The following is a 27,720-nucleotide window of genomic DNA, read 5'->3' as shown; positions in this document are numbered from 1 at the left end:
CCATCCCCAGCTCTGGGCATCCTGGGCCCCCTCCCTGCAGCACCTCCTCTCACACAGATGACTCCCAGGGCCAGGAGTCTTGGATGGCGGCCAGCCCACTGGGCTGCTGTACACCCAGGGGAACAAGGGGAGGGCAATCCATGGGGGCTAGAAATCAGAGATAGATGGACATGAGAGGGACAGTCCTCAGCCTCGCCCTGGCAAGGATCAGAAGAATAAGCATGTATGCAGTACTTGCCGCATACCCGGCACCCTGTAGGCCATGCAGGTAACCTCATCTCCGACATACTCACATGGTGGGGCCCCTTAGCCCCATCCTTTGAAGAGATAAACCGAGGCTCAGAGAGGGGAGCCAATTACCCAGAGACCCACAGTGGTTCAGGGGTTGGGTTGGGATTGGAATCTCAGGTACCTCATCCTTACTGATCTCATGATTCTTTTTTTTTTTTTTTAAGATTTTATTTATTATTTGACAGAAAGATAGAGCCAGAGAGCATAAGCAGGGGGAATGGCAGAGGGAGAGGGAGAGGGAGAAGCAGGCTCCCCACTGAGCAAGACTCACATCTCACACACACACACACACACACACTCAAAGGGGCCCACAGTTCTTTGTCTGCAGTTCTGAAATCTAAAAAGTTCTTTTGCAACCCACTTGATGGCAGAATCTGATTCTGACCTAACTAAATGAAGGCTACTTACAGCCTTTATGTATTGCCCCTGTAGAAGTTTAGAACATTCCACAAAGCAGTATGCTGACGCCTTACGGTGCACCGGGGCATTTTCTCTTCTACACTGCTCCTTTTCCTTTCAGTGCTAATCTATCCCACCAATTGACCTCACTGCTCACTGAGTCATGACCTTCAGTGGGAGGGAGACTAAGGACAGTGCCAAGGGGTGCTTGGAACCCCCATAATCTCCTTCAACACTGTCCCCCAAATAAACATACCGTCAAGGTAAAAACACTGAGCTTGCTCTGCAAATAAAGCATCAAGACTCACTCAGCCCCTAGTTCCTCACTTCTAACCTGCTTTGCAGCTTGGAGCTAGCCTGGGCCAGTTGGGATAAGCATATTGTGGGTGTTCGCCCTTCCTTTAAAACCAGCTGCAGGTGCATGCTACTTTTCCACTCTGCTTATTCCCTCCTCAGCACTATATCAACATTCACTTCATATCAACATAAGTACAACCACCACATCCTTTTTTGGACATACACGAGCTTGGACCCCAAGCTTGCATCTGGTGCTGTTACCATCCTGCCTGGGTTCAAATCCTGGCTTCACCTCTTCTTCACTGGCTTTAGCCAAGTTCCCTACCTATCTGTGCCTCGGTTTCCCCATCTGGAACATGGGGATAAGAGGAGAGCCCACCTTCTAGGGCTGTCAGGGGCTAAACTGAGTAAATGTTGTGAAGTGCTTAGAACAGCCCCTGGCACGGGGTCAGCGCTTTGTAAACATCAACTGTTATTCTGCCATTTGGGGAATGTCATAACAGATGGAGCCACCTATCTAACTGACAATAGTGTTGTGCCTGGTGTCTTGAGATTATAGCCAGTGTGGTAGGCAGAGGGCATCCATGGGTACAGGCGTGAGAGTGTCTGTAAGATCAATTCCTAGAGGTAGTATTGCTGGGCCAGAGGGTGGTATATGGCTGCCCCGTGTTGTGGGTAAGAACGTGGATAAGACTTGGGTTCAAATCCCTGTTGTGTGACCTGGGCCAAATTATCCACCCTCTCAACAAGCATCCATTGAGCACCTGCCATGTGTGAGCTCTGGGTACTCGGGGAACAGCGGCGAACAAAATGGGACCAAAATCTCTGTCTTCAAACAACCCCTCTGGGAAGGCAGACAGAATAAATGACAACTTGTCCAATGGGGTAAGGTCTGTGGAGACATATCAGATGGGGTAGAGGGAGTGGGGAGGTCTGCAAGGGTGGACATGGTTGCAAGTAAGCCACGGGTTGTAAACAGACCTTCTCCCAGAGAAGGCGCTTCTTGAGAAAGACACAAGATGAAGGGCCAAGCCACGGGGCTGGCTGGACGAAGATTTCCCAGCCTGTGCAGTGGTCCTGAGGTTGGAGCTCGCCTGGTAGGTTTATGGAACAGCAACGAGGCCGGTGTTGCCGGGGCTGAGTGAGTGAGAGAGTGAGCAGAGAGGTAAACAGAGGAGGCAGATCCTGCAGGGTCTGGTGGTGAAGGTGCTGCGGACTTCGCTTTTACTCGGGGCCACGGGAGGGACGTGAACTTGGGTGTTGGCCGGCGCCCTCTGGCGGCCGCGTGGGAACAGAGTGGCGAAGGCCGAGGCCGCCGCCTAGGCGGGAAATCACCGTGCCGAGCCAGGGAGCGTCAGAACCTGAGGCTGCCCCTTCCGCCCTCCCAGGCTGTTCCCCTTGCAGTTCGTCCAGCTCTTCGTCCACGACGAAAGCCGCTGGCAACTCAAGGTCAAGTTCCGCACCGGCCGCGCCTTCTACCTGCAGCTGCGGGCCCCGGCCGAGACCCGAGACCGCGAGTTCGGCCAGTGGGTGCGGCTGCTGTACCGCCTGCGCTTCCATTCGGCCGAGGGAGCCGTGCCTTTCACGCAGGAGTACTCGACGGTGGAGGATGGCGAGGACGACGAGGACGAAGATCCGATAGAGCGAGAGGAGGTGGGGGGGGGGGCTGCCAAGGAGGAGGTGGGGCGGGGAGGGGGCGGGGCTGGGGCTGGACTCCGGGGTGGGGGGGTGGCGGAGGTGGGGGCGTGGGGGAGGGGGGAAGGAAGCCGCCGGGAATTTGGACTACCCGGAGGTAGGGCTGGGGACCTAGACTCCTGAGTATGAGGGAGGGCTGGGGGCCTGGATTCCTGTGTTCAGAGCGCCCGGCACCTAGGAAGGACCGACTCCTGAGTCCTGAAAGGGTATGAAATCTCTGTGTAGACACAGCAAGATCTCAAGGCAGGGTCTGCAGGGCCTTGGGTACACTAGCCAAGGTGGCTATATAGTTCCCTATTGGGCACCCCTATCCCCCAGCCTCTCTCCCCTTGACCTACTTCGGTGGAATATGGGGAGGGGACACCTGGGCCTTGAAGGGCTAGGGTGGGTCAGACCAGATGACCCATTCCCTAGAAGGCCTTGGGGAGGGGAGGAGCACCAATCTTTGAAGGTGGGGCATTGAAACCTCTTCCTCTGGAGACACCCCACTCTCCCCACCTTCCAGGTAAGTACAAAGTCACCCCACCCACCCACCCATCCCAAAACTGCCAATACATCTGCAGGTCAAGGCCTCTGAGACACTCTTTCTTATACTCAGCTTCAAGCCATGGAAGCCAGACTTGACCCACAGACCTCTGAACTCTGGGGACTCTGATTCCTCCAATATCCGTAAGGTCACAAAAGGACCAGAGATCAAAGTACCCTACCTCAGGGCCAGAAAGATGAATTATTAAAATTAATAAAGATCGGCCACTTAAGAACTTAAGAACAAGCAGGTCATGAGCACTTTTGTCAACATCACTAATTCAACATTGCCTCAGTATGGTGTTCAGTTCATCGTGTGGGGCTCCCCGGGCCACCATGAGACCTAGTGCCCACCATTCCATCATGGCTACCTCACCAGAGTAGTCTTCCCCATCTGGGCTTTGGTTCCTCTTTAACTCATCGTAGTTGCCACTGAAGCTAGCCTGCCTCCTTCCCGCTCATAGCAGCTAGTCCCAGAGGGCTGCCTCCACAAGGTCGTGGTTCACCTGTGACTTGTAATTGCCATGGCAACATGGTAGCGTCCCTAAAGTAGCTATTCCAAGATGGAGGCCTCAACGTGGTCTGTTTCATCAGGGCTGCCTTATCATGGTTGCCATTCCAATTTGCTGTCCCCATCACCCACCCCCAGGTGACTAAGCCCCTGTGGGAAGGAGGAGGCCGAGCTACAAATTCAAGAAGGACAGACAGACACACACAGGTTGTAGACAAGACTATTATCTTCTCAGTAGTAACTCTGGAAAGGGAAACAGTGTTCAGGGAGGTCTAGGTTAGGACCCAGCAGCCAGTATCTTGGCAGGTGGAAGACAGTCTTACTGTGGCACTGGGGGGGGGAAATGAGAAAAGAGTGGATGAGGTGGGCTGGGCTTCCCAAGTCTCTGTGCCCCAGCCCCAGGCTCCTTTGCCAGCTAGATTCACACGGCTATCAGGGGGAGCACATTGATCCTTCACATCTCCGTGGGGCAGTCAAACCACTGTCATGGAGTCTGTGATTCCTGTAGCTTTGAACCCCAAACTGGGATGTTCTCATCAGGGATTTCTAAGCAGCTGCTGGTGACAGGCTGTCACTGGAATCCCAAAGTAGGGATATTTCTAAGCTGATTCAGTAACTAATAAAGGGGATAGCAAAACATTAGAAATTGAGTCAGCCTGGAAGAGCAGTGTTCAGAATGACAGCCAGTAAGGCTTAGGGGGTGGTCTCGCTTGTTAAGGGTCTACGGCCACTTCTGTCTTCTGGGTGGTCATCAGGGCCAGGGGGAGTCACAACTGGGGAGGGACACTGGAAGCCCATATTAGCATCAGTCACATCTGAGGGAATTGGGTAGCAGCCTCTCCAGTGAGCCTTGACTGGCAGTTTGATGGGCTGCAGCAGAGGAGGTGAGGAAAAGCATTCCAGGTAGAGGGAACAACATGTGCAAAGTCCCAGGGACAAGAGAAAGCACGGCCAGTTTGTCCAACTGCCAACAGCTTGGTGTGGCTGGAACAGTGTTGAGGAAAATGGCCCCCCAGAGCAGGGCATGTGGGAGAAGGTTCAGGACCATGGACACCAGGCAGAGGGGCTCCAGGGCTGCTGGGGAGCCTGGGGAAGGCCACGGGCAAGGGAAGGGCAAGTCAGCGCTGGATAGAGAGCCCCCTAGGGCCCTGTGGGGGGGTGGGATGGAGGGAGACATGAGAGGCAGGGAGGCCAGGGAGGAGGCCAGCAAGAATTCCAGAGGAAGTGGTGATCAGGGCTGGGGCTGAAGGGTAGAGAGGAGGGACAGAGCTTGGGGAGGAGAGGCATTTTTCTGGGCGCCCGCCCATCTCCCCACATAGGCCAGGCCCACCAGAGCCTTGGTGATCATCTGCTAGCTCTTCTCGATCTCATTCACTTCTTATCTGTCCTTCAACTCCTTTTGGAAAACTTCCTCAGACGACTGCCCCAGCTGGATCAGGTGCTCCCCCAGCCCCACCCCTACAATGCCCTGTGCACATGTCACCCTGCATCGTTCTTGTTGGGGTCTGAATCTGGCTTCCTCATTACACGCCTAGGGGCCCCGGTCTGACTCAGCTTTGCGCTCTGGGTAACTATGTGAGAGCAGGAGTGAGGGGCAGCCAGGGGCTCACCTCGGACCTCCAGCTTGCACTCGGCCAGTGCCTCCCCCAGCTCATTGACAGCCCTACAGGAGTAAGTCCCCGCGTCAAAGGGGGATGGGCGGCGGATGTTGAGCGTCAGGACTCCCTGGTAGTTGGTCATCAGGAATCTGGGATCTTCGCGGATTTCCACATGGTTCTTCATCCAGACCACCTTTGGCTGTTGAGCAGAGTGGGAGAAGAGGCCAGCTTAGGGAAGTTTCCTGGATGATGGCAAAGTGGGCTTTGGAAGGCAGATCTGGATTCAATTCTTGGCTGTGCTCCCCCCTAATTTTGACTGGGTGACCCTGAACTCGTCATTTCTCCTCTCTGACCCTCAGTCTCCTCTTTGTGAGAGGAAGAGCTCACTCTCTTTTTTTGGCCCACAGAACCCTACGTGATTTGGCCCCATTACTCTTCCGCCTTCACCCCATCCTATCGCTCCCTCCCTCTGCTCCATCCATACGGGCCTCCTCACTCTTCTTCAAACAGACCCAACAGGCTCCCACCTCAGGACCTTGGCTGTTCCCTCTTCCAATACTGCTCTTCCCTCCTCTTTTCCCCTAATCAGCACCGGCTTATCTTTCAGATCTCTGTTCACACGTCATTTCGGGCCGCTAGGCTGCAGCAGGAATGCCCACTGTATGTTCCCAACTACCCTCCGAGCTCTGACCTGCATCCCACCCTTCATGGTTTTATAGTCATTTGCATGACTTCGGATTCACGTTGGTCTCCCCCAACATCCAGGAACTTCCTGTCCAATTCACCAGCACACACAGCCTCTGAAAATGTGTGTTGAAAGAATAAACAGACTGCGAGAGTGAGTGATGTAAATAAGCAAACGGAGTGAATAAATGAGCCGAGTAAATGAATGGATTGGTAGGTGAGTAAATAAGCGGAATGAATAAATGAGTACATTCGTGAATAAAGTGAGTAGATGGAGATGGAGGAGGTGAACTCATGAATCCGCGGTGTGCCTAGGGGGGTGAAGCTGAGAACTTGGAGTTAGACCGGAAGTCGGCAAACTTCATCTGTAAAGGGCCAGGTAGTCAGTATTTCAGGCCGTGCAGGCTCTGTGGTCTCTGTGGCCTCAGGCAGTACTAAAGCATGCAGAGCCGCGTCCCAATAACGTGCTTATTTAGAGAAACTGGTGGCAAGCAGATTTGGCCCACGAGCCCTCGTTTGCCAGCCCTGGTCCCGGTGAGCCACTGGAGCTCAAGGCTGCAAGTGTCCACATTCCCAACAGCGGTCGGGAAACTGGACGGAGCAGAAGATGCGGGGAGCCCCGGAGGTTCAGACATCCTCCCAACTCCCGCCAAAGTTTTCTGTTTCCGAGGGAAGCCAGAGTGTAATGATCTGAGGCTCGGGCTCTGATCGAAGGGGCGAGAGACAGGAAGTGGGTTAAAAGTGAGTAAATCCCATGAACAGAAGAGAGAGAAGTCAGAGGGGGAAGAGGTGGTGTGGCTGCATCTGGGTGAAGATTTCCCTCTAGGGTCACGTGCACACATGCACGCGCACACACGGCACCTTTGGGTGGCCTCTGACTGCACAGTTGAGGGCTGCAGTGTAACCAGCCACGACCACCCGGTCTGGGAGAGGCGTAAGGAACTTGGGAGGTGTTCGGAAGTCATGCTCCTTGTACTCACGCGGCCTGAAGGTGATACCTGGCGAAAGCAAGATGCACCTGTCAGGTGACCAATCTGGACTGGCCCCTGACTGCCTCTCCTCTCTCACCAGGTGCCATCAGCTTTGAGTCTGGGGGTGGGGGGAGGAGTCAAGGTAGAACCCCAGCAGAGAGAGGAGACCGGACCCCAGGGAGTGGGGTGGCACTACCTGTCTTGAGGATCCGGGCTGTGTTCTTGGAGATGCCAGGTGAGTCACTGAGCCCACAGATGTTCTCGCTGAAAATGCGGAAATAGTATTCGTTGCCCACGATGAGGTCAGGCACAGTACAGGAGGTGTGCCGGCTGTGTTCATAGACAGTGAACCACTCCTGGGGGGGGCGGGGGGGGGGGAGGCAGGGAGGGGCCGGGAGAGTTGGACACAGGGACACAGACACAAGAAGGACCGGGGCATGAGCAAAGCACACCAAAGTATGAGTCCACTAAGACAACCTGCCGTTCACAGGAGCACTGTTCACAATGGCCCAAAAGGTGGGAACACCCCAAGCAGATCAATGGAGAAGTAAAACGTGGTACATCCAAACCACAGACCATCACTCAGCCACGGAAAGGAATGAGCACTGATCCACACTGCAATGTGGGTGGACCCAGAAAACTTTATGCTGAGTGAAGGAAGCCAGGCACAAGAGGCCACATACTGGATGATCCCATTTATATGAAATGTCCAGAGTAGGTAAATCCATAAAAAGAGGAAGCAGATTAGTGGTCCTGGGGTTGGGGTGGGGGTGAATGCTTAATGGGTACGAGGTTTCCTTTCGGGGGGATGAAAATGTCTTGGAACTAGATGTGCTGGTGACACAACAGTGGGAATGGACTAAAAGCTTTAAAAACATTAATGCTTAATTTTATGTGAATTTTACCTTAGTTAAAAAAAAAAAGAAAAGAAAACGCATCATGCACCGTATTTCAGCCAAAAAGCTTCCCTCCCAGCCCCAGCCCATGCTCCCAATCTCTCCAAGCCTCGGTTTCCCTTTCCCGGCTGTGAGCCGGAAACAATGGCGTCTACTCTGACCATCTGGCCGACCCCACCCCGGGCCCTTCTGGGGTCTCACCATGGTTTTCTTGTCGGCTTTCTGGACAAGATACCCTGTGATCTCACTGTTCCCATTATCTCTGGGAGGCTGCCACTCCACCAGCGCGTTAGTGCCCCACACCTCCTTCACCATCACGTTCTCTGCTGGTCCTGCCTTTTCTGGAATGGGGGTGGGGGTTGTCAGACGTCCGCCCCTCGCCTCCTCTCCCCATCTCTGCCCCCCTCACCTGGCCCCCGGATTCTGATATCGCTTAGGCTTTTCCCCACTCCCACTTCCTCGCCTTTTGGCGCCATCCCCACCTCGCACCCTCTTTTCCATCCCAGTCTCTTCGCTTCCCGGTTCCTGGGCCGCAGTGCCTCCCCCCTGCCCCAGCTGGCCGCGCACCCACGACCCGGATGCGGATGGTGGCAGTGTCCTTCATGTTCTCGATCTGCACGGTCAGCTCGTATTCCCCTGAGTCCGAGCGCGCCGCCTGGCGCACGAAGAACACGGTGTCGAAGTCGCCGGTGCGCAGGTGCACGCGGTTGGGGTCCACCGGCGCCCCGCCCTTCGTCCACACCACCTGGGGCCGGGGCTTTCCCTGGGCGGGGGCGGAGGGAAGAGGAGCAGAGAGGTCAGCCCGGGTCTCGCCCTGGCCCTGACCCTCTGAGCCCGACCCCAGCTCGGCGCACCTGGAAGGGGATGACGAGGTTGAGGTGTTCCCCCACTTTGCGGACGTAAGTCTGGCGGAGGTGACGCGGGAGCCGGATCTTGGGTTGCTCTGAGGGCACAGACATAGGAACCGGGACTCAGTGCTGGGCTGGGGGGCACTCGAGGGAGGGACAGAGAGACAGTGGCAATGACGTTCTCGCGGGTGGGCCTAATGATGGCATGGCAAGGGCAGACCAGGTGACAGCAACTTGGTCTTTAGGACAGCGGGCTCAGAGTCACTTACGCACGATCTCCCGGATGGTGACCGCCTGGAACAGGGAGACGGGCTTGCTGCGCCCAGCGATGTTGACCGCCACCACCCGAAACAAGATTTTTGCTCCGGTGGGGAGATTCTTGACAGTGAAGCCACAGCGCTCTATGGGCTCCGTGTTAGCAGGGACCCAGTCCTCGGCTACAAAAGAGAAGCAACGCTGGGAACTTTTCTAGGAGCCCCTCAGAGGGTTGTCCCTCCCCGTGCCTTGGGACCACCGCAATGGACAGCAGCAGCTGACATTTATTAAGCACTTATTAGGACCAGGTTGGAAGGGTGGCACACGTGTTAGTTAGTTCATTAATTTCTGCCTCTGTCCTATGTTATCCCCCATTTTAGAGATGGGGAAATCAAGGTTCAGAGGAGTAGGGAATCGGGGGTGGTGGTTAGAGACAGCTTCTGGATTTCCTGCCTCCTTGGTTTCCATCTTGGGTTTATTGCCATAGGTTGGTGAACCAATGTGGGTCAGACCAACAACCACCGGGGTGAACTCTAACAAGAGTGAAATATCACAGTGGCCTGGCACAGACTGGGGAGGGATGGGCAAGGGCAAGGGCAAGAATGGGGTAAAGAGCACTGGAAAGAGAAAGAGGGAAGAAGCTGACGAGAGTCCAACCATCCATCATTTACATGCATTACCAAATGCAGTTATCACTGTACCCTGTCAAGGAGGCAACTGTCTTCGCCCATTTTTAGATGAAGAAACTGTTAGAAAGTGTAGGGGCAGGATGGGAACCCACGTCTGTCTGACTTTAAGGCCTGGGATACAGTGTTGAGATGATCACACCTGTCTTCCCAATGAGATGACCATGTTGCAGGTATACCCATAGCCATGGCACTGGGTCTGGCATGGAGTCCAGTGCTCAATACATGTTTGTTCGGTGGAGGATAGAGAGTTGGATGTGTGGAAATATGGATGGATGGATGGATGGATGGATGGATACACAGAAAGATGGAGAGACAGCAGACAGATGGTTAGATGTTTATATAGGGAAATGGATGAATGGAAAGAAGGAAAGGAGGGTGGAAGGGAGGGAGGGAAGAGAGAAGAAAGATGGTAATGAAGAGATAAATATACGGATGGAAAACATGTTACAGGATAGATGGATAGTTGGTTGAGCCAAAAGATTTTCTGATGGATTACAGATGGTTGGATGGATGACCAATGGTGGGCAAATGGATGGGAAGAAAGCAGGAAGGAGGGAGGGAAGGAAGGAAGGAAGGAAGGAAGGAAGGAAGGAAGGAAGGAAGGACGGACAGATGGGTGGGTGGATGGATGGACGGATGGATGAGAGAAAAAAGGAATATAGGTGGTAGATAAATACAGGAATGATGGATGGATGGATGGATGAAAAGCTATTACTGTATGGAAGATGTGTATAGAGGAAGGAGGATGGGAGGGAGAGAGGGAGGGAGAGAGGACAAGCTGGTCAATGGGGGCCCAGCTTGAGCCACCCCATTCGGGGATTCATGCAAGTAAAATATAGACACAGAACCAGGGCAGCCCACCCCATCAGAGAGCTCTCCTGCACTGCCCTGTTTGCAGTCCCATGGATTATACCCCCAACCAGGGCTCTGTGTGAGCCACCGCGCCCCCACCCCAGGCCTGATGGGGCCACTCACAGCCCTCCAGGCAGTACTCCACCAGGTACCCATCGATGCCGCCTGCCCCAATCCTATTTGGGGGCCTCCACTTGAGAGTGGTGGTGGTGTCTGTCACGTCTTCCACCGTCAGGTGCAAGGGTTCACTCGTGGGCGCTGTAAGAATCCAGGGAAAGGGGAAGTGGAGGTAAATGAGGGGTTGGCGGTCACAGGGAGGGGCAGGGATCAGAGCTGGAGTCACCGACCAGGAAAGGGAGAAATATGGTGGGCCAGAGGTCAGTGAGCCAGGACGTGTCATCATGAGTCATTAAAACAAGATACGTCAAGGGACAGTGAGGTCTCCAGGAGCAGGGAAAAGTGTTAGCCTGGTAGGTCAGAGGCCCATGAGGTATTTGGGCAACAGCACAGAGTCTAGGATCATAGAGATTGGTGACTAATGTGCTGGGTCAGTAAGAGGTTAGGAGGTTGGTTAGGGCTGGAGGGTCAAAGGCCAGGTGTAGGGTCAGAGATCAGCAACAGGCAGGGCAGGGGTCGGAGGTGGACAGGGGTTTGGGGAGGGTGCAGAGGAGCATCACCAATAGGCATGAAGGGCTTGGTCTTCATGCTGGGCTGGGAAATGCCGATGGCATTGACAGCAAAGACCCGCATCTCATAGAGGATGCCCTCAATCATCTTGGTGGACTCATAGGTCGTCTCCGTAAAGACCTCAAAGTTCAGCTTCATCCAGCGCTGAGAGCCCTTCTTCTTCCGTTCCAGGAGGTAACCTGGTGCCCCCCCCCCGCCGCCACAACAGAGAGAAATGAGTGCTCATGGGGAGGTTATAGGGTCACAAGTCAGTTGGAGCAGTGAGAAGCCATGACCCAGAGAGGTCTGAGGCCATGAATCTTGGGTTGGTCTCAGGATCATGGAGTAGTCAGCAGTCACCAATCATGGGGTTGGGGATCAGGAACGGTCATGAGTCATGAATCAGGAGTCAGGGATCACAGAAAACCCTAGGCTGTTGACCAAAGTGAAGATGCCCAGGTTGTTGGGAAGCAAAGAATGGGAGGGAAGACCAAAGGAATTGCAAGATATCAAAGATGGAAAACAGATCTCAGAGGGAGATCACCAAGGATGCTAAGAACTCTTAGAGGCCAAGGGATCATTGGGGTGGCGGGGAGCTGGGGGAGTAAGAGAGGTCAGAGGTCATGGGGATTCTGGCACACGAGCACTCACCAGTGACTGGCTGCCCCCCGTCATACTTGGGTGGCTCCCAGACAAGAATGGCCCAATCCTCTCCAACAGAGGTGACACGCACAGCCTCCGGGGGGTCTGGGACATCTGTGGGAGGCAAGATGGTCAGGGGGTCCCTCAGGTCCTCAGGGAACCACCCCTCGCTCTCCCTCAGCTCCCTCTGCTTACCCACAACCCTCACGAAGATGGAAGCCACATCCTCGCCCACGGGGTTGGTGACCTTGATGGTGTAGTGGCCCTCATCCGCTCGATCGGCACCCTCGATCAAGAAGCTGCTGGTGTCTGTCTGATTCTCGATGCGGATCCTGCCTTCAGTGGCCGTGAACACCTGGACACAGCCACGGGATGGCCTTGCTCCATCTCTCCCCAAGCCCAGACCTGCCTCCGCCCTCCACTGCTCAAAATTCTCCAGCAGCTCCCCATCACCACACAACACAAGGCCTTGGACCTAGCGCAAGAGGACCGGTTGGATCTATATCCAGCCTCACCATTCTTCCCTGCTGCCCTCCTTGTCCTCCAAACACCACCCTTAATTAAAATCCCCCAAGATTTGGCATGCAATGCCCTCACCCGCTCCTCTATTTGTTCTACTCTTACTCATCCTTTAGGACTCACCTAGAAGTGGCCTTTTCTGGAAAGCCATCTTGGAAGCCCCCAGCTGAAAGTGATGGCCCTACCCCCTGAAGTCTCATAGTTTCCAGTACCCCCTTTTATCTCAGCCCTGGTCACCCTGGACTGTGACTGCTTGGGCACGCTCTACCTCCCTCCAACAGTGAAGGCTCCTCATATTGGTATCCTCAGTGCTATACACAGAGCCCTGCACAGAGGAAGCCTCAGGGGGTGTGTTTGCTGACTGAAGGAATGAATGAAGATTGAGTCAAATCTATCCATTTTACAGACTAGGACTCTGAAGACCAGAGAAGGGAAGAAAAATTGAACTGTCCAGGGCCTGGAACATATAAGATAAAAATATTTGTTGGATGGATGGATGGATGGGTAACTGGATTGTTTGATGGATAAATGGACAGATGGATTAATTACTGGATGAGAAGATGGCCGGATGAACTAAGTAATCACTAAGTTTATGAATGGAAAGATGGGTGGATGGTTGAGTTGTGGATAGCTGGATTGGGTGGCTGACTGACTGATTAATGGATTAATGGATGGATGGATGGAGCACCCACCATGTGGCAGGTCCAGTACTATGTGATAGATAAATATAATCTCCAGTCTTCAAAACAACCCTATGAAGAAGGATCATCATTCTCATTTTACAGACAATGAAACTGAAGCTCAGAGAGGGGAAGCCACTTGCCTAAAGTTGCCCAGCAGAGCTGAGAGAGAGAAGTCAGGGCACAGGGGGGAGCCCCACCATACCTCATCTCCCTTCAGCCAGGTGGCAACAGGACGAGGCTCCCCGGTGATGGACACATCAAGCCTCAACTTGTTTCCAGCCACAACCACAATCGAATTCTCTGAGGTCTTCCCTGAGCAGTCCAGGTGGATCTTTGGTGGTTCTAGTGGCAGAGAAGAGATACTAGGGAACTTGGTAGTGGGCAGCTGGGTCATCCCAATCCCCACCAAGGCAAGCTGGGTTCCCCAAGAGCTGGGCTCCAACAGCCATAAAAACCCTGGAGTACTGCCCCCAGCCCCTCTTCCCTCAGACCCAGGAATCCAGACCCTCAGCCCCCTCCTCCCTCAGACCCAGGAGTCCAGACCCTCAGCCCCTCCTCCCTCAGACTCAGGAGTCCAGACCCTCAGCCCCTCCTCCCTCAGATCTAGGAGTCCTGGCCCCCAGCCCCCTCCTCCCTCAGACCCAGGAGTCCAGACCCTCAGCTTACTACAGCAGCCCCTGGTCCTTACCTTGCTTGGGTACATACTCCACCTTGATTTCTGGAGGACAGAGAAGACAGCTCTGTTAGCTCTAAATCCAGTGGGCCGCTTATCCCACCCTCCCGCCGCAGAGGCTACAGGGAAGGTCTGGCATCACCTAGCAAGGGACCTAGGGGGCTGGGGATGGGTCCAGGCCCATGAGTGCCCTTCCTCCCAGGTGGACACACTTCAGAATATACAGTGCTCTCTCCCTCCATCTTCTCATCTGACACCTCCCATGAGATCAACAGACGCCTGCTGTCACCCCTAATACACATTAGGGAAACCTAATCCTGAAGGAGGGCATCTGGGCCCTGGGGTCTGGAAGGTGGATGCTTTGGCTCCTGGGGAACACAGAGGGGCATCCTCACCCAGGAAGTTGAGCTTGGCCGAGAGGGACAGGGCATAGCCATCGGGCACGAATGTGTAGTCTCCCTCATCCTCAGGGTGGACGTCATCAATCACCAGCTTGTGGAACCTAAGGGGTTGGGGGAGACAAGGCAGGGGTCAGGTGGGTCACTCTGAGGATCACCATGGAAAAACACCTTTTTTTTTTTTTTTTAAGTTTATTCATTTAAGTAATCTCTACCATCTCAATCTGGGCTCAAAGTCATAACCCAGAGATCGAGAGTCGCACACCTTTCTGAATGAGCCAGACAGCTGCCCGGAGAAACACCCTCTTCAATGCAATCTACGTCCCCATGCCCACCATTCTTTTTTTTTTTTTTTTAATTTGAGAGAGAGAGCACGAGCGGGGGTAGGGGCAGAGGGAGAGGGAGAAGCAGGCTCCCCACTGAGTGTGGAGTCCGAGGCGGGGCTCGATCCCAGGACCCCGAGATCATGACCTGAGCCAAAGACAGATGCCTTCCACAATGAGCCACCCAGGTGCCACCCCCCCCATGACCACCATTTTTATTCTGGGTTTTGAAACACTATCATCTGGGTTCAAATCTCAGCTTTGCCACTTATTAACTGTGTGACCTTGGGCAAGTTACCTAAGCTCCCTGTGCATTCAATTTCTTCATCTATAAAATAGATATCATGATAACAATCTACACCAGGGTTTTGTAAAGCAAGTAAAAATCTCCCTGGCACATAATAAATGCCCTATAAGCGTTAGGATTCATTCTCAGAATTATCGACACCACTGGCAGGCAGGGTTCCTTACACAGAACCCGGAGAAAGCCTACATTCTGCCAAGAGCTATGGTCAGGAAATGCAATCACTACTGTGTTGGGGCACACGTGTTCAGGCATCACGGTGGCTCTCCGTATCCCACAGATTACCAGGTGCTTCTCTTACATTTCCCTGTGCTACCTGTTGAATTCCAGTCCCTTGTTTCTCCAGCTAGATGTCTCCCCCACTTTGTAGGAGACTGTTTGCAAATACGGCCACAGGTTCTCCCCTCCCTGTATCCATGCCCCTTGCGATAAGACCTTGCAGCCTGTGGCTTCCTTCGCCCAAGAGACTACGGCAGAGGTGACACGGAGACCATTCCCAGCCCAGGCCACAGAGGCCTTGTTTGCTTCTGCTCTCTCTCGGGATGTCTGCTTCTGCCCCGTGCATATGCCCGGATAAGATGTCACATGGACCAGAGCGGAGGCAGCCCAGGTGTCCTGGCCGAGGTCCTGACGGAGCCCCAGAAGACCAGCAGAGCAGACCTTCAGCTGATCACAGAGGCCTGAGAAAGGCCATCCTAGATCAGCCAGCCCCCAACCAACCCGCAGACTCATGATTAAATACATCCTTTTCGGGCGCCTGGGTGGCTCAGTTGGTTAAGCGACTGCCTTCAGCTCAGGTCATGGTCCTGGAGTCCTGGGATCGAGTCCCACATCGGGCTCCTGGCTCAGCAGGGAGCCTGCTTCTCCCTCTGACCCTCTCTCCTCTCATGCTGTTTCTCTCTCTCAAATAAATAAATAAATAAAATCTTTAAAAAATAAATACATACATACATACATACATACATACATACATACATACATCCTTTTCCCCTTAAACCACTAAGTATAGGGATGGTTGTTCCATCAGTATAGCTAACTGATACACACGCCCCCCGCCCCGCCCCACCCCCAGCCACCTCCACAGTCTATTCCGCACCTCCCCACGTGGGAGATGGTGATCCTCTTGCTGGGCCGCACCTCGATCCCATTCTTGTACCACTTGCCTGTCACCTTCTCATCAGACACCTCGCACTTAAACACGGCCTGTTCCGAGGCCTTCACTGTCAGATCCGCAATGTCCTGCAGGACCTCCAGCTGTTTCTCTGGACAGGGAGAGAAGGATATGGGGCCATCACAACTCCAGTCAGCCCACAAATATTTGCAAGCACCTATTCTGTGCCGAGCACTGTTCCAGGCACTGGGGATATAGCTATGAACAACCCAGAAACATCCACTGGCCTTGTGGAGCTCATATTCTAGTGCGGAGACAGTCGGTGAACAGGGAAACACATAAGTGTATAAGAGGGAGTGATGGGGCCCGAAGACAGGGAAGAGTCCATGCAAGAATGCAGAAGAGTCCCCCAGGTAGCGGAAACAGCATGTGCAGAGGCCCTGTGGAGCAGAGCAGGCTTGGTGTGGGAAACAGTGAGGAGACCAGCGTGCAATGATCGAGGCAGACGTAGTAGGAGATGAGATGGGCAGGGGCAGACGGGGCCAGATCACAGACCTTGGGGACCCCACAGCAGACTCCAGCGAGGCAGGAATCACTAGAGAGTGTTGCGAAGATGGCTGGGATCTGACTTACTTTTTTTTTTTTTTTTAACAAAATGATGCATTTACATGGTTTAAAAATAAAGGAAATGGGGGTGCCTGGGTGGCTCAGTCGGTTAGGCGTCTGCCTTCCGCTCAAGACATGGTTCCGGCATCCTGGGCTCGAGCCCTGCAAGCCTCTGTACTCAGCGGGGGTCTGCTTCTCCCTTTCCCACTCCCCCTGCTTGTGCTCTCTCTCTCTCAAATAAATAAATAAAGTCTTTTTTAAAAAATAAAGGAAATGGATTTAGATGTAGAGGGGATATCTCCCACTTACCCAACTCCAATCCTCCCTTCTCCAAGGGCACTATCCATTTAGTCTATCACTATGAAAGCAAACAGGTAAATATGTTTTCTCTCCTCCCTCCCTCCCTCCCTTCCTCTCCTCCCCTCCTTGCAAATTGTAACATATTTGCTTTTTCACCTAACAATACAGTATATTGGAAATCCTTCCGTATCAGTACATTTGAAACTGTCCTTTTTTTATGGCTACATACAGATATACCATAATTAATTTGGCTCATAAATACCTTAGTTTGGGGTTTGTTTTTTATATTTAAGGAATTATAGACTCACAAGCGTTTGCAAAAGCAGTGCATGGAGTCCCCTGTGGCCTTCAGCCAGCTTCCCCTGGTAGAGAGGGTGACATCTTACGTAACAGGAAAGTGACCTGGGCCCTAGAGAGCAGGGTGTGCTCAGTTTCCACCATCTGACTTACATTTTACAAGGATCGCTCTGGCCGGTGTGTGTGAGTCGGGGAGGGGGGCGGCCATGAAAACAGGGCACCCAGTGACCACTGCTGTCGTTCAGGCATGAGGGGTGGAGGCCTGGGGCAAGTGAGGGCAACGGAGGTGGGGAAGAGTGGTCAGATCCTGGATATCCTCTGAGCGGGATGTTGCCAGGACTCTCTGGTAAACTGAATGCAGGGTGGGAGGCCAAGAGAGGAGTCAGGGACAGCTGCAAGATTTGGGGCCTGAGCAATTTTTTTTTAAGGTTTTATTTATTAATTTATCTGAGAAAGAGAGCCAGAGAGGGAGAAGCAGAGGGAGAGGGACAAGCAGACTCCGTGCTCAGCACAGAGCCTGACACGGGGCTCAATCCCAGGACCCCGAGATCATGACCTGAGCTGAAACCAAGAGTTGGACTTTAACCAACTGAGCCACCCAGGCACCCCTGAGCAATTTTTTTAAGTTTATTTATTTAATAAACTCTACCCCCACCTTGGGGCTCGAACCCACGACCCTCAGATCAAGTCACACGTTCTTCCAGCTGAGCCAGCCAGGCACCCCAGGGCCTGAGCAATTTTGAGCTGTGAGGAGAAGCATGACCTAGTGTGACCCCTGCCCCACCTGGAGGCCCCGTACCTTCCACAATGAGCTCGGCCTCACACTGGCCTCCATTGGTCAAGACCTGGTAGTGACCCCTATCCTCCAGGGTCACATCCGAGTAGATGAGAATGTGACGCTTCCCATCCTTTTTGTAGCGGTATGGAGCCTTGAAGGAATCCTCCCGTGTCATTTCCACACCATCTTTCATCCTAGGTGAAGGGCACATGAAGGGGAGAAGTGAGAGACCCGCATAGCCCTGGGTCTGGATATCAGAGGGTGAGGGCCAGAGAGATAGTCCTGAGCAGAGGTCAGGGCTCAGAAGGGTCCCAGGAGGGAGGAGAGATTCAGGTTGGCAGAAGCATCTTGAATAGATGGGTCACAGGGGGGATGGCGAGTCACAGGAAGTCACAGGCCACAGGGAGATGCTGCAAGGTCCCGGCTGGAGGTCAAGGGACACAAAAAGGTCATTGGGAGATGTCAGGGCATGGAGGGAGTCCTGGGGTCCCAGAGAGATGTCAAGTATTGTGGCCTCTCTAAATGGTACTTCCCTGCCTGAGAAACTCCTCCCTTCCCACTTCTTTTCTACCTCCTCATCATTCAAATCTCAGCTCCATTGCCACTTCCTCCAGGAAGTCTTCCCTGACCTCCTGAGTCCCTTCTTCCTATTAAAAAGTGGTTATAGCTTCAGTTAGTGCTCCTCTGAAACACCTGCCAAAATAGAACTTTTGTATTTATTCATGTGATGACGTGACTAACACATGTCTCTGTCTCCTACACATACACCCCAGAAGTTTACCAGATTATAAACTATAAGAGGGTGGGTGACATGTTGATATATTTTCTTCCCATTATATCTCCAATACATTGAAGAGTGCCATCATATAATAGGTACTCAATAAATATCTGTTGGATGGGTGAATAGATGTGGGGATGGATGCATAGATAAGGAGATGGGTGGGTGAGTGGATGGATGGGTGGATGGATGGATGGATGGATAGATGGATGAATGGTTGATTGGACAGATGAACCAATGGGATAGATGGGTGGATGGATGGGGTGATGGATGGGTTGATGAATACATGGATGGATACATGAGTGGACGGACCAAAGGATGGATGGTTAGTTGAATGGATGAGTAAATGAATCTGAAATAGCAGGGATCAGGAAAAGGACCTGGAAGAAGATGAGATAGGTAGAGGTCAGAAGTTCTAGAAAGAGGTCATGGGTGAAGGTCAGGATTTATAGAGAAAGGCTGAGGTCTCCTGGTGACTACTGGGTAAATTTCCAGAATCTCTAAGAGGGCTCATAAACATCAGAGCTGAGGCAAAGAAGCTGTGGGCACCTGTATGGAGCTCAGGGATCAAAAGTCACTTACCACATGACCTGGGCACCATCTTCTGACACCTCCACTGACATTTCTACCCGGTCACCCACAAACACCTGCTGGTCCTCAAGGGGTTTGACAATCAGGACTGGAGGTTCTGTGAGACATGGAGGGACAGGAGATCAGTAGTTTCAGGACCCGCTCCAGAGCCCCACTCCCCAAATCTCAGCCTCACCTTTGACAAAGACCTCGGTGAAACACTTCTCATCTTTGACAGCAACCTCATAAGCAGCATCGTCCGCCAATGTGCACTTGTTGATGGTGAGAATTCGCTTCTTACCAACATTCTCAAACACGTGCCTGGTGCAAAAATCTTATCTCAGCCTAGAGCCTGGAGGAGATCCCAGCCCTGGGGTAGATCTGCCCACCAGTTCTCAGGGAAGTCACTTCCTCTCAGAGCCAAATTGTGTGGGAGGAGACAGATGGTCTAATTTCTAGTATTTAAGTAACCACAGCGGAAATCCTAACTGCCCCCCCCCATATCCATCCTTCCCTTCCATTTAGCAGTAGCGCATAGGTACCCACCTAGAGGACAACATTTCCCAGCCTCCTTTGCTGCTGGGATGGTGCACCACTGAACTTGGGCCTATGGAATGTGAGTGGATTCAACATGCATAACTGCTAGGTCATTTTCACCTTTGAGTTGCTTGCTCTGGACTTCTCTCCTTCCCCCTTCCTGTCTGCCAGTCACAGATGTACCCATGACCCAGCTTCAATCTTGCAGATGAGGACAATGCCACAAGAAATGGTGCAGCCAAAAATGTGGAACCTGGGTCCCCAAACAATCTCTAGGAAGAGAGCCAACCTACCAGCCTCAATCAGTTAGAAACACATTTCTCTCTCACTTAAAGTAATGTAACCTAGGGACTCTGTTACAGCAACTTAACCTGTACCTTAACTAACTTAACTTTTTATTTTATCCAACATGCTCCTGATGAGAAACTTAGAAGACACAGCCAGGGTGCCTGGCTAGCTAAGTAGGAAGAGCATGCTGACGTTTGATCTTGGAGATCCTGAGTTAGAGTCCCACATTGCATGTAGAGATTACTTAAATAAATAAATAACTTAAAAAACACACACACACACAACCAAGAAAAAAATAATAAAGCTAGAACCCATCCAAGAGATAACTGTCGCAAACATTTTGACCTCTGTCCTTCCAATCTTTTTATCTATACATACGTAGATTAACATTTTGTGAAGCAGAAATGGGAACCATGCTTCTTCCTGTTTGCTAATCTTGACCAGCTTCCCATATTATGTATTTTAGGATCTCTTTTTTAGTGACTACACATTAAAGATTCCTTTAGTAAGGAATCATACATTTTGGTTGTTTTCCATTTTTTGCTAAAATAGCAAATGCTTTAGTGAACATCCTTACAGCTAAATATGCACAACCATGATAATTCTCTTAGGATAAATCCCTCAGAAGTGCCCTTTCAGAGATTTAGCAAGTACCATTCCTGCCAGGAGCATTTGTGTACCCATTTTCCTATGTCGTCCCCAGCACTGGGTTTTATCATTTTGGAAAGTCTTTGCCCATTTGGAGAGCAGAAATACTATGATTTATTTGCATTATTATTATTGTTTTGCTGTTATTTGTAAGGTTGAATGTGTATTCCACAGCATATTGGCCATTTGGATTTCTTCTCAACCAAATTCCTATTTTCATTACCTTTGTCAATTTTTAAAAGATTATTTATTTATTTATTTTTAAAGACTTTATTTATTTATTAGAGAGAGAGAGCATGAGCAGGAGGAGGGGCAGAGGGAGAGGGAGAAGCAGACTTCCCACTGAGCACGGAGCCCAACTCAGGGCTCGATCCCAGGACCCTGGGCCAAAGACAGACGCTTAACCAACTGAGCCACCCAGGTGCCCCTAAAGATTTTTTTAAGAGTAACCTCTACACCCAATTTGGGGCTTGAACTCATGACCCCGACATCAAGGGTCACAAGCTTTGCCGACTGAGCCAGCCAGGCGCTGCTCCATTGTCAATTTTTTTTTATTGAGGTATTTGCACTTTTCATATGGATGAGGGAGCGCTCTTTCTGGGTTAAGAGTGGTCAGCCTTATACCTGGGCCCACTCTGGTACTCAGATCCCCCCCGCCCCCAGCCGAGGGACTGTCCCTCAATACGTACTTGCTACTTGGTTTGATCTCCTGGCCGTTCTTGTACCACTTAAGGGGAAGGTCTGGGTCACTGATTTCCACCACCAACTTGATCTTGTTGCCCCTGTCCACTTGGTAGGCTGGATCCAGCTTCTTCGTGAAGGCTGGAGATTGAGGGATGCAGGGGGCATGGAGCTGAGATGTTCTCACTGCCCTGGCCGCCCCCAGAGCTGCCACGTCTCCCTTCCCAGACCATGGGCTCTCCAAGGTCAATGTCAGGAAGCCTCCCATGACAACAGGGCTCTATTACTCCTTAGGTTGGGACCTTCAAGAGATAGGTCCAGGATGCAAACATCCAATATCCATGACGATGGGATCCCCCAGCAGGGCCCACCTCCCCTCAGAACCGTGCTGACCTGCACTCTTCTTGACCTCGACCTTGGCCTTCTTGAGCCGCTTCAGCATGCCCCGGAGGTCAGTGATGCCATATTGGAAGGCGATCTTCTCATACTCGCTCTTCTTTGCCCCTTTCAGGAGCTCCCAAATTTCAGGGGGGATGCCTAGGTCATCATCATCTTTCTTCTTTTTCTTCTCCTCCTCAACCACCTCCCTGAGGGCAGGAAGAGCGGGCAGGGGCCGCCGGGGAGGGGGGCGGGGGGCGGTGGAGGGGTAGTTAGGATTAGAAGGTGAAGTGCTCCCTCCACCGTCACCCACTTGCTGTGCCGCTTTCTCTTTCTGGGCCTGGTGCCCCTTTCCTCTCTGCCTGGGCCATGGCCTCAGCCTCCTCCCTGACCTCCTAGCCTCCATCCTGCCTCTTCCCCTCTAGCCTGTTCCCCACATGGTCCCAGGAGGGTATTCCTAACTTCCACATCAGATGCCACCCTTTCCTTGTTCAAAATTCTTCCATGGGTCCCCCACTGCCATCAGGAGGAAGCCCCAGCAGTTCAGCTGATAGTCATGACCCCACCCACCATGTTATCACCACCCCCACAACCACCCAAGCATGTTACTTGCCTTTCCTGAATCCTCCAGGCCCCTCCTGCCTCCCAGCCTTTGCACAAAATGTTTCCCTGCCCAGATGACCTCTCCCTACTTTCCCTTCCTGTTGGACTCCTCTTCAGAACTATGCCAAAGCTCCCTCCTCTGTGAGTCACTCCTGGTCTTCCCAGGCAATGAGTTGCCTTCCCTCTGGGTTCTCACAAGGCCCCTGGGGGACCCTCTCTCTGATAACACTAAACAGTCTTGGTCTCTTTCTATGTCCTGCTGGACCAGACCCATCTCCCCAAACCAATCCATGACTCAATGTCAGGATTGATCTCAACCCATGGCCTGGCAGACAGGAGGCTTCAGAAGATGTTTGCTGAGTGAGAAAGTAAGTATATCTCTAGAAAGAAGAAAGGAAGGAAAGGAAGGGAACAAAGAAAGGCGAGATGAGTGGGGAAACAGGGGACATATTAATATTTGGAATGATGTACAGAGCATTGGGTTGGAAATTAATACAGACATGGGTCAAGGCTTGATGGATGGCTAAGGTGATGGATGTGTGGGTCCATGGATGGGTGGGTAGGTGGAGGATGGGTGGCATGGAGATAGGTGAATGGGTAGATGGAGGATAACTGGGTGAGTGGATGGACTGATGAGTTGGCGGCAAATGGTTGGGTAGGCAATTGATTGGATATGTTGAGGGGAGATGGCCGGGCAGGTGGTTGTCTGGGTAAAGACAAAGAGATGAATCTATCAGTAATGGGATTGTTGTAGATTTGGTTATGGGGATAGATGAATGAGTAGAGGAATGGATGGGTAGACCAGCAGATAATGAATAACCAAGAGAACGGACCAGCCTCATGTTGAACACTATAAAACTGCCAATATCCAATCATTTTTACCTAAAGAACAGCAATTTCATATAGATCAATCAAAGAGAGAGCTATCTGGTTGGATGGGTGTGTCACTAAAGAGGTGAAGAGTTGATCAAGGAATGCCTGGCTCAGTAGGCACGTGGGATAATGGATTCAGTTGGGAGAGAGATGCAGGTGCAGACAGATACACAGGTGGGAAGAAAGATGGATGATAGACAAGATGGGTGATGGAAAGGTGGAAGATGGTGCCTCCATAGGCAGGAAATGGGATTATGGGGTGGGTGGGTGACGGATGAATGAATGGGTTCCTGAATGGGTGGCTGAGTGTAATGGCAGACGAGTGGAGGGACAGGTGGGAAGATGGCGGGTAGATGAATGGATATGTGGGCAGATGAATGGGCAAATGGGCAGGTAGGTGAATGGTTAGATTAGTCAATGGATACATAGGTAGCTGGTTGGATGGATGGATGAGATTGGTGAGTGGATGGGTGGACCCCCCCCTGCCCCCCAGAATGGATAGATGGGTATTTGGCTGGGTGAACAGGGGGATGTGCAAGTGAATCAGAGCCTAAGTGAACAGGAAAAATGGCTGTGAGGATGATGGATTGAAGGGTCGGTAGGTAGGTAAACTGGCCGGCAGATGGTTGAGTGGGTGCGGTTGTAGGTAAAGGTGTAGGTAAATGGTGGCTAGGTGGATGGACAGATGGCCAGGTGGGTGGGGAATGGGTAGACACAGGAGGTTGTAGAGGGGGAAACGGGGAGTCCAGAGCTGGCAGTGGCCTCACCCACCATCCTTCTCCTCTTTGAGTCCCATCTCCCCTCTCTAGGCCAGGTGGGGTAGGCTTACCTCTTCTTCAACAGGCCACTGAAATCCAGCTCACCCGCATCTTCTGACTTCCCTTCACCTCTGTGGCCATTGAGAGGGTGTGTGAACCCCACAGAGGTCCTGTGCCCTCAGGACCTCAGTGTCTCCCCACTCCTCCCTTCTCCCACAGCTCCCCCTCCCAGGGGAGACACTCCCATAGTCCTCGGCACCAGCAGACACCAGCAGCCCCCTCCACCTCTTCCCAGGCTCCAGGATCACTTACGAACGCTTGAAGCTTTCTAGACCCTGCCCAAAGGCATCCTGACGGGGCACTGAGGAGAGGAGATGATGGGACAGAAGGTGAGCTGGAGGCAAGGCCTGATCTAAGACCAAGAGTGCCCCTCCAGGCCTGCACAAGCTCCACCCAGGCCCCCTGTCTTGGATCAGCACACCCTGTCACTTGGACGTGGATACCTGTTGCCCTCGCTGCCACACCACTCCCAAGTAGCCTGTCCCGCCTCACACTTGGGCCAGCATGCTCTTCTGCCCAGGCATGGGCAACCGCCTTCCCTGTGTCCTCCATATTTAAGCCCCACACATCCCGGGCTGTAGACCCCAGAGCCTGTACACCTTCAGGGGTCCACACATATTCCCCCAAATCTGCAATAGCCTCCCACTAAGCTTGTGCACCCTCACCCTAAACCTGGACACCCTCGCTTCCCAAGCCTTTATGGCTGCCTTCTCAAGCCTGTGCACTGTGACCCTGGGATCTACTTAACTCACCTTCTCAGCCTTCAAGTAGGCACCAAAAACTCTGCTCCCTCTCACCCCCAAGTCCACACCTCCTCATGGTCTAAGCCCATGGACTATTTTCCCAATTTTGAATGCCTTGACCCCTGCATCTACTCCCTCCTCCCCAATCTCACCCCCACATCTGTATGCTCTCCTACACCAGACTGAAACATCTGCCCCAGCCCTGCCCCCCACAACCCTTTGCTCCCCACCCCCCACCCCCTCCAGCACACCCTCCACATCGATGTTGAAGGCACAGCTGTCGCAGAAGTCCTTGGCTTTGACCTCAAGGCGGTAACTCCCGCGGTCCCCCAGGACCACCTTCCCAATGTGCAGCTCCACGGTGTACACCTGGGGGCCGGGACCAGGGGTGTGGGTGCAGGTGACTGCTCCCCAGCACCACCCCACACCCCCCAGAGCCCACCTCACATCTCCCTCTCTGGGTCCTCACCCTGATTCCACTGGAGGAGCCAGCTGTCTCTTCCCATGACTGGACAACCCTTACCCCTGGGGGGCCCCCATCCCTGACCCCTGAGACCTTTCTGGGAATGCACACACCGGTCAAGTGCACCCTGCCCTAACCCAAACATTCTCCCAGCCTGTCCCCACAATCTCCACCAAGCAGCCCCGCACAGCCTCTCTCCCTAGAGGTCCTGTTTTCCATCTACAGGGGCTCCAGGCCTCAGGCAACAGGCCTTCTGAGAATTGGGGGCTGCACAACCTCCATCCCCAGCCCACATGCCCTTAGTGTCCCCACGGGGTCCTCACATTGCTGGCCGAGTCGTGGGACTCCTTGAAAGAGAATCGGGCCCCGCTCTTGCTGCCCAGCTCCAGCCACTTCCCCTTGAACCACTTGACGGTGGGTTTCCCTGGGAGCTCCTTCCCGTTCACCTTGGCCAAGATCACCACGTCTTTTCCTGGATGGGCGGTGGGGGATGGGAGGGAGTGGCCAGACAAGAACCATGAGACTCTACAGAGAGGACTGTGAGCTTCTCCTCCCTCAGACCCAGGAGCCCTGGTCCCCAACCCCTCCTCCCTCATCCCCCCTCACCATTCTCCACCGACACAGAGTCTGGCTTCTTCAGGAAAATGCCAGTGGGCTCCTCAGCAGTGGGAGACTGGTCCTCAGGTGGGGCTTCTGCTCAGGAGACAGGATTAGGGGATCTGAGGCAGGCTGGGGAAGGGGCAGCAGGCCACGTAAGGAGTGGGGCTTAGAGCCTGTGAGGGTCCCTCTGCTCAAATGCCAAAGCATGGAGCAAAGTGGCTTCTCCTGACTTGGGAAATACCATGTGTCACCCAGGTGGCTGCATGACCTTGGCCAGTCTCCCCCACCCCTTTGGGCCTCAGTTTCCCCATTTGTGAACTGGAGGGAGGTGGACTGGATGGTTTGAATGCGGCTTTGGGGTAGGAGAGGTGTGGAGATAGATTGTGGCATTCAGAGCTGGGCAGAACTCGGAGATGAATCAGCCAGTTGCCGGGGGCTTGAGGGCCAGGCTGAGGGGCTGGGCTCTAACCTGGAGGCACTGGGGAGCCATGGAGGATTGTGAGCAGGGGAAGGATGGATTAGCTCTGGAGGTAGGACTAAAGGAGAGAAAGCAGGGTGGGTGCAGAGAGGCAAGGGGAGCCTGGAGGATGAAGAGCCAGGTTCTGCAGATCCCACAGGAACAGTGTCTCACCTTTGGGGGCCTCTACAGGAGCCTCCTCAGGGGGGGCTTCCTTGGGAGCTGGTTTGGCAGCCTCTTTGCCTTTGGGGGCCTTTTTGGCTACTGCGAGGTAAAAGATGTTCTCAGTTGAGCAAGTGCTCAGTGCTCTCCTCTTCCAAAACCCAGGAGTCCAGGCCCGCCCCCTCCTCCCTCAGATCCAGAAGTCCTGCCCCTTCATGTGTAAATTTATCTGTAATCCTGAGAGTCTGAGCTATTGGGTTTCCCCTTGCCCCAGGCAAGTCATGTCCCATCCACTCAGGCCACGAGGCCCTGACCTTTTGGGTCCTGGGGGTATAATTAGCTCTTTCCCTGGGCTGGAAACCGGACACCTTGTGCTGACCATAGCATCTTTCACCTGCCCTGCCTATTGGCTCCTGGCCCACCAGCACCCCAGCTGCAGTGAGGGCCTGGACCCCCACTCCACAGCCTGGTTGGCCTGATGCCAGCAGTCTGGACACCCCAGGAGGAGGGTCCCTCCCAGGGACTTGCATCTCTTCTGTTCAATTCTTCAGAGGGAGAAAGCAGCACCCCCATGTAAACAAATGCCCCCTGTCCCATTCAAAGAAGAGCATCAAACTGCACATAAAGGGTCACATAAAGGGCCCCTATATGGAGAGGGCCCCCTAATTCCTTCGTGGGGAAGCTCAGATTCCTATAGAATTCCTTATACAGACAAGAGCTCTCCTCACCACAGAGACAGGACCCCCTAATCTCTATACACACAAGGACTCCACTCCCCTACAGAGAAAGGACTCAGTCCTCACTCAGAGAAGCGTCCCGCTCCCTATGAAGAGGACTCCATCCCCAAAGGTAGAGGACCCCAATCACCATGCAAAGACTCCCTGGTCTACATACACAGCACTCCCATCCCTACGGAGAAAAAGGACTCAAATTCAGAGAATCTTCATCTGCACCCAGAGATGGGCCCCCCCCAATCCCTACAGAGAAAGGAACACCCTCACTGCACAGGGAAGGAGACCCACCCACCCAACACAGATATGGGGCCCCCCCACCCCCCACAAGGAAGGGAACCCCTCCCCACACAGAGAACACATCCCATTCTCCCAAACCTACAGAGGAGCCCTTAGCCCCCATTCAGAAAAGGGGAGCGCCTCTCCCCCCAGGGAGGGCAGTCCTGAAAGCCACCTGGTTCTGCCTCAGGCATGGCAGCAGACCTCCTCTCGCTCCTCGCTCGCTCCTCGGAGGCAGCTTGTCCCTCAGGGCCCTAGGGAGGACAGGTGGGCCCCCAGAGGGAGCCCTTTAAGGAGTCC

The 27,720-nt window shown here is 53.1% G+C and overlaps 2 protein-coding genes across 4 annotated transcripts in view; one reads left to right on the top strand and one right to left on the bottom strand.

Annotated features, from left to right (window-relative positions):
* The window catches only part of GARIN5A (golgi associated RAB2 interactor 5A), a 4,987-nt gene extending 1,056 nt beyond the window's left edge, over positions 1–3,931 (top strand). Inside the window, exons 4-5 of the mRNA XM_045892049.3 lie at positions 2,376–2,640; positions 3,281–3,931. Of these exons, the coding sequence (XP_045748005.2) occupies positions 2,376–2,640; positions 3,281–3,337 (322 nt within the window). The 3' untranslated portion in view covers positions 3,338–3,931. The remainder of the gene's footprint in view (positions 1–2,375; positions 2,641–3,280) is intronic.
* MYBPC2 (myosin binding protein C2) lies at positions 3,925–27,713 on the bottom strand. Of its 3 annotated transcripts, none has more exons than XM_045892004.3 (28): positions 27,596–27,713; positions 26,423–26,512; positions 25,798–25,884; positions 25,515–25,663; positions 24,980–25,097; positions 24,238–24,286; positions 23,997–24,056; positions 21,707–21,900; positions 21,322–21,454; positions 19,356–19,480; positions 19,172–19,277; positions 17,833–18,005; positions 15,816–15,981; positions 14,090–14,196; positions 13,710–13,739; positions 13,224–13,363; positions 12,015–12,174; positions 11,829–11,933; positions 11,189–11,377; positions 10,635–10,769; positions 8,985–9,152; positions 8,722–8,810; positions 8,435–8,630; positions 8,069–8,208; positions 7,168–7,327; positions 6,862–6,998; positions 5,329–5,515; positions 3,925–4,048 (listed from the first exon to the last, which is right to left on the bottom strand). In XM_045892004.3, the coding sequence occupies exons 1-28, from the start codon at positions 27,612–27,614 to the stop codon at positions 4,038–4,040; spliced, it is 3,423 nt and encodes a 1,140-aa protein (XP_045747960.1). In that variant the 5' UTR covers positions 27,615–27,713; the 3' UTR covers positions 3,925–4,037. The 3 variants fall into 3 exon arrangements, 2 of the variants coding, with proteins under 2 accessions (XP_045747960.1, XP_045747961.1); XM_045892005.3 differs by having other exon boundaries at positions 26,423–26,509; XR_006793599.3 differs by lacking the exon at positions 6,862–6,998.
* Between the last annotated feature and the right edge of the window lie 7 nt (positions 27,714–27,720).

The sequence above is a fragment of the Mirounga angustirostris genome, unplaced genomic scaffold (genome assembly GCF_029215605.1).
Source record: "Mirounga angustirostris isolate CCGP_5_RB_7025 unplaced genomic scaffold, mMirAng1.0.hap1 SCAF_16, whole genome shotgun sequence".
Classification (NCBI taxonomy): domain Eukaryota; kingdom Metazoa; phylum Chordata; class Mammalia; order Carnivora; family Phocidae; genus Mirounga; species Mirounga angustirostris.
The sequence above is the reverse complement of the archived record's forward strand: the minus strand, read 5'-3'. Positions and strand labels throughout refer to the sequence as shown.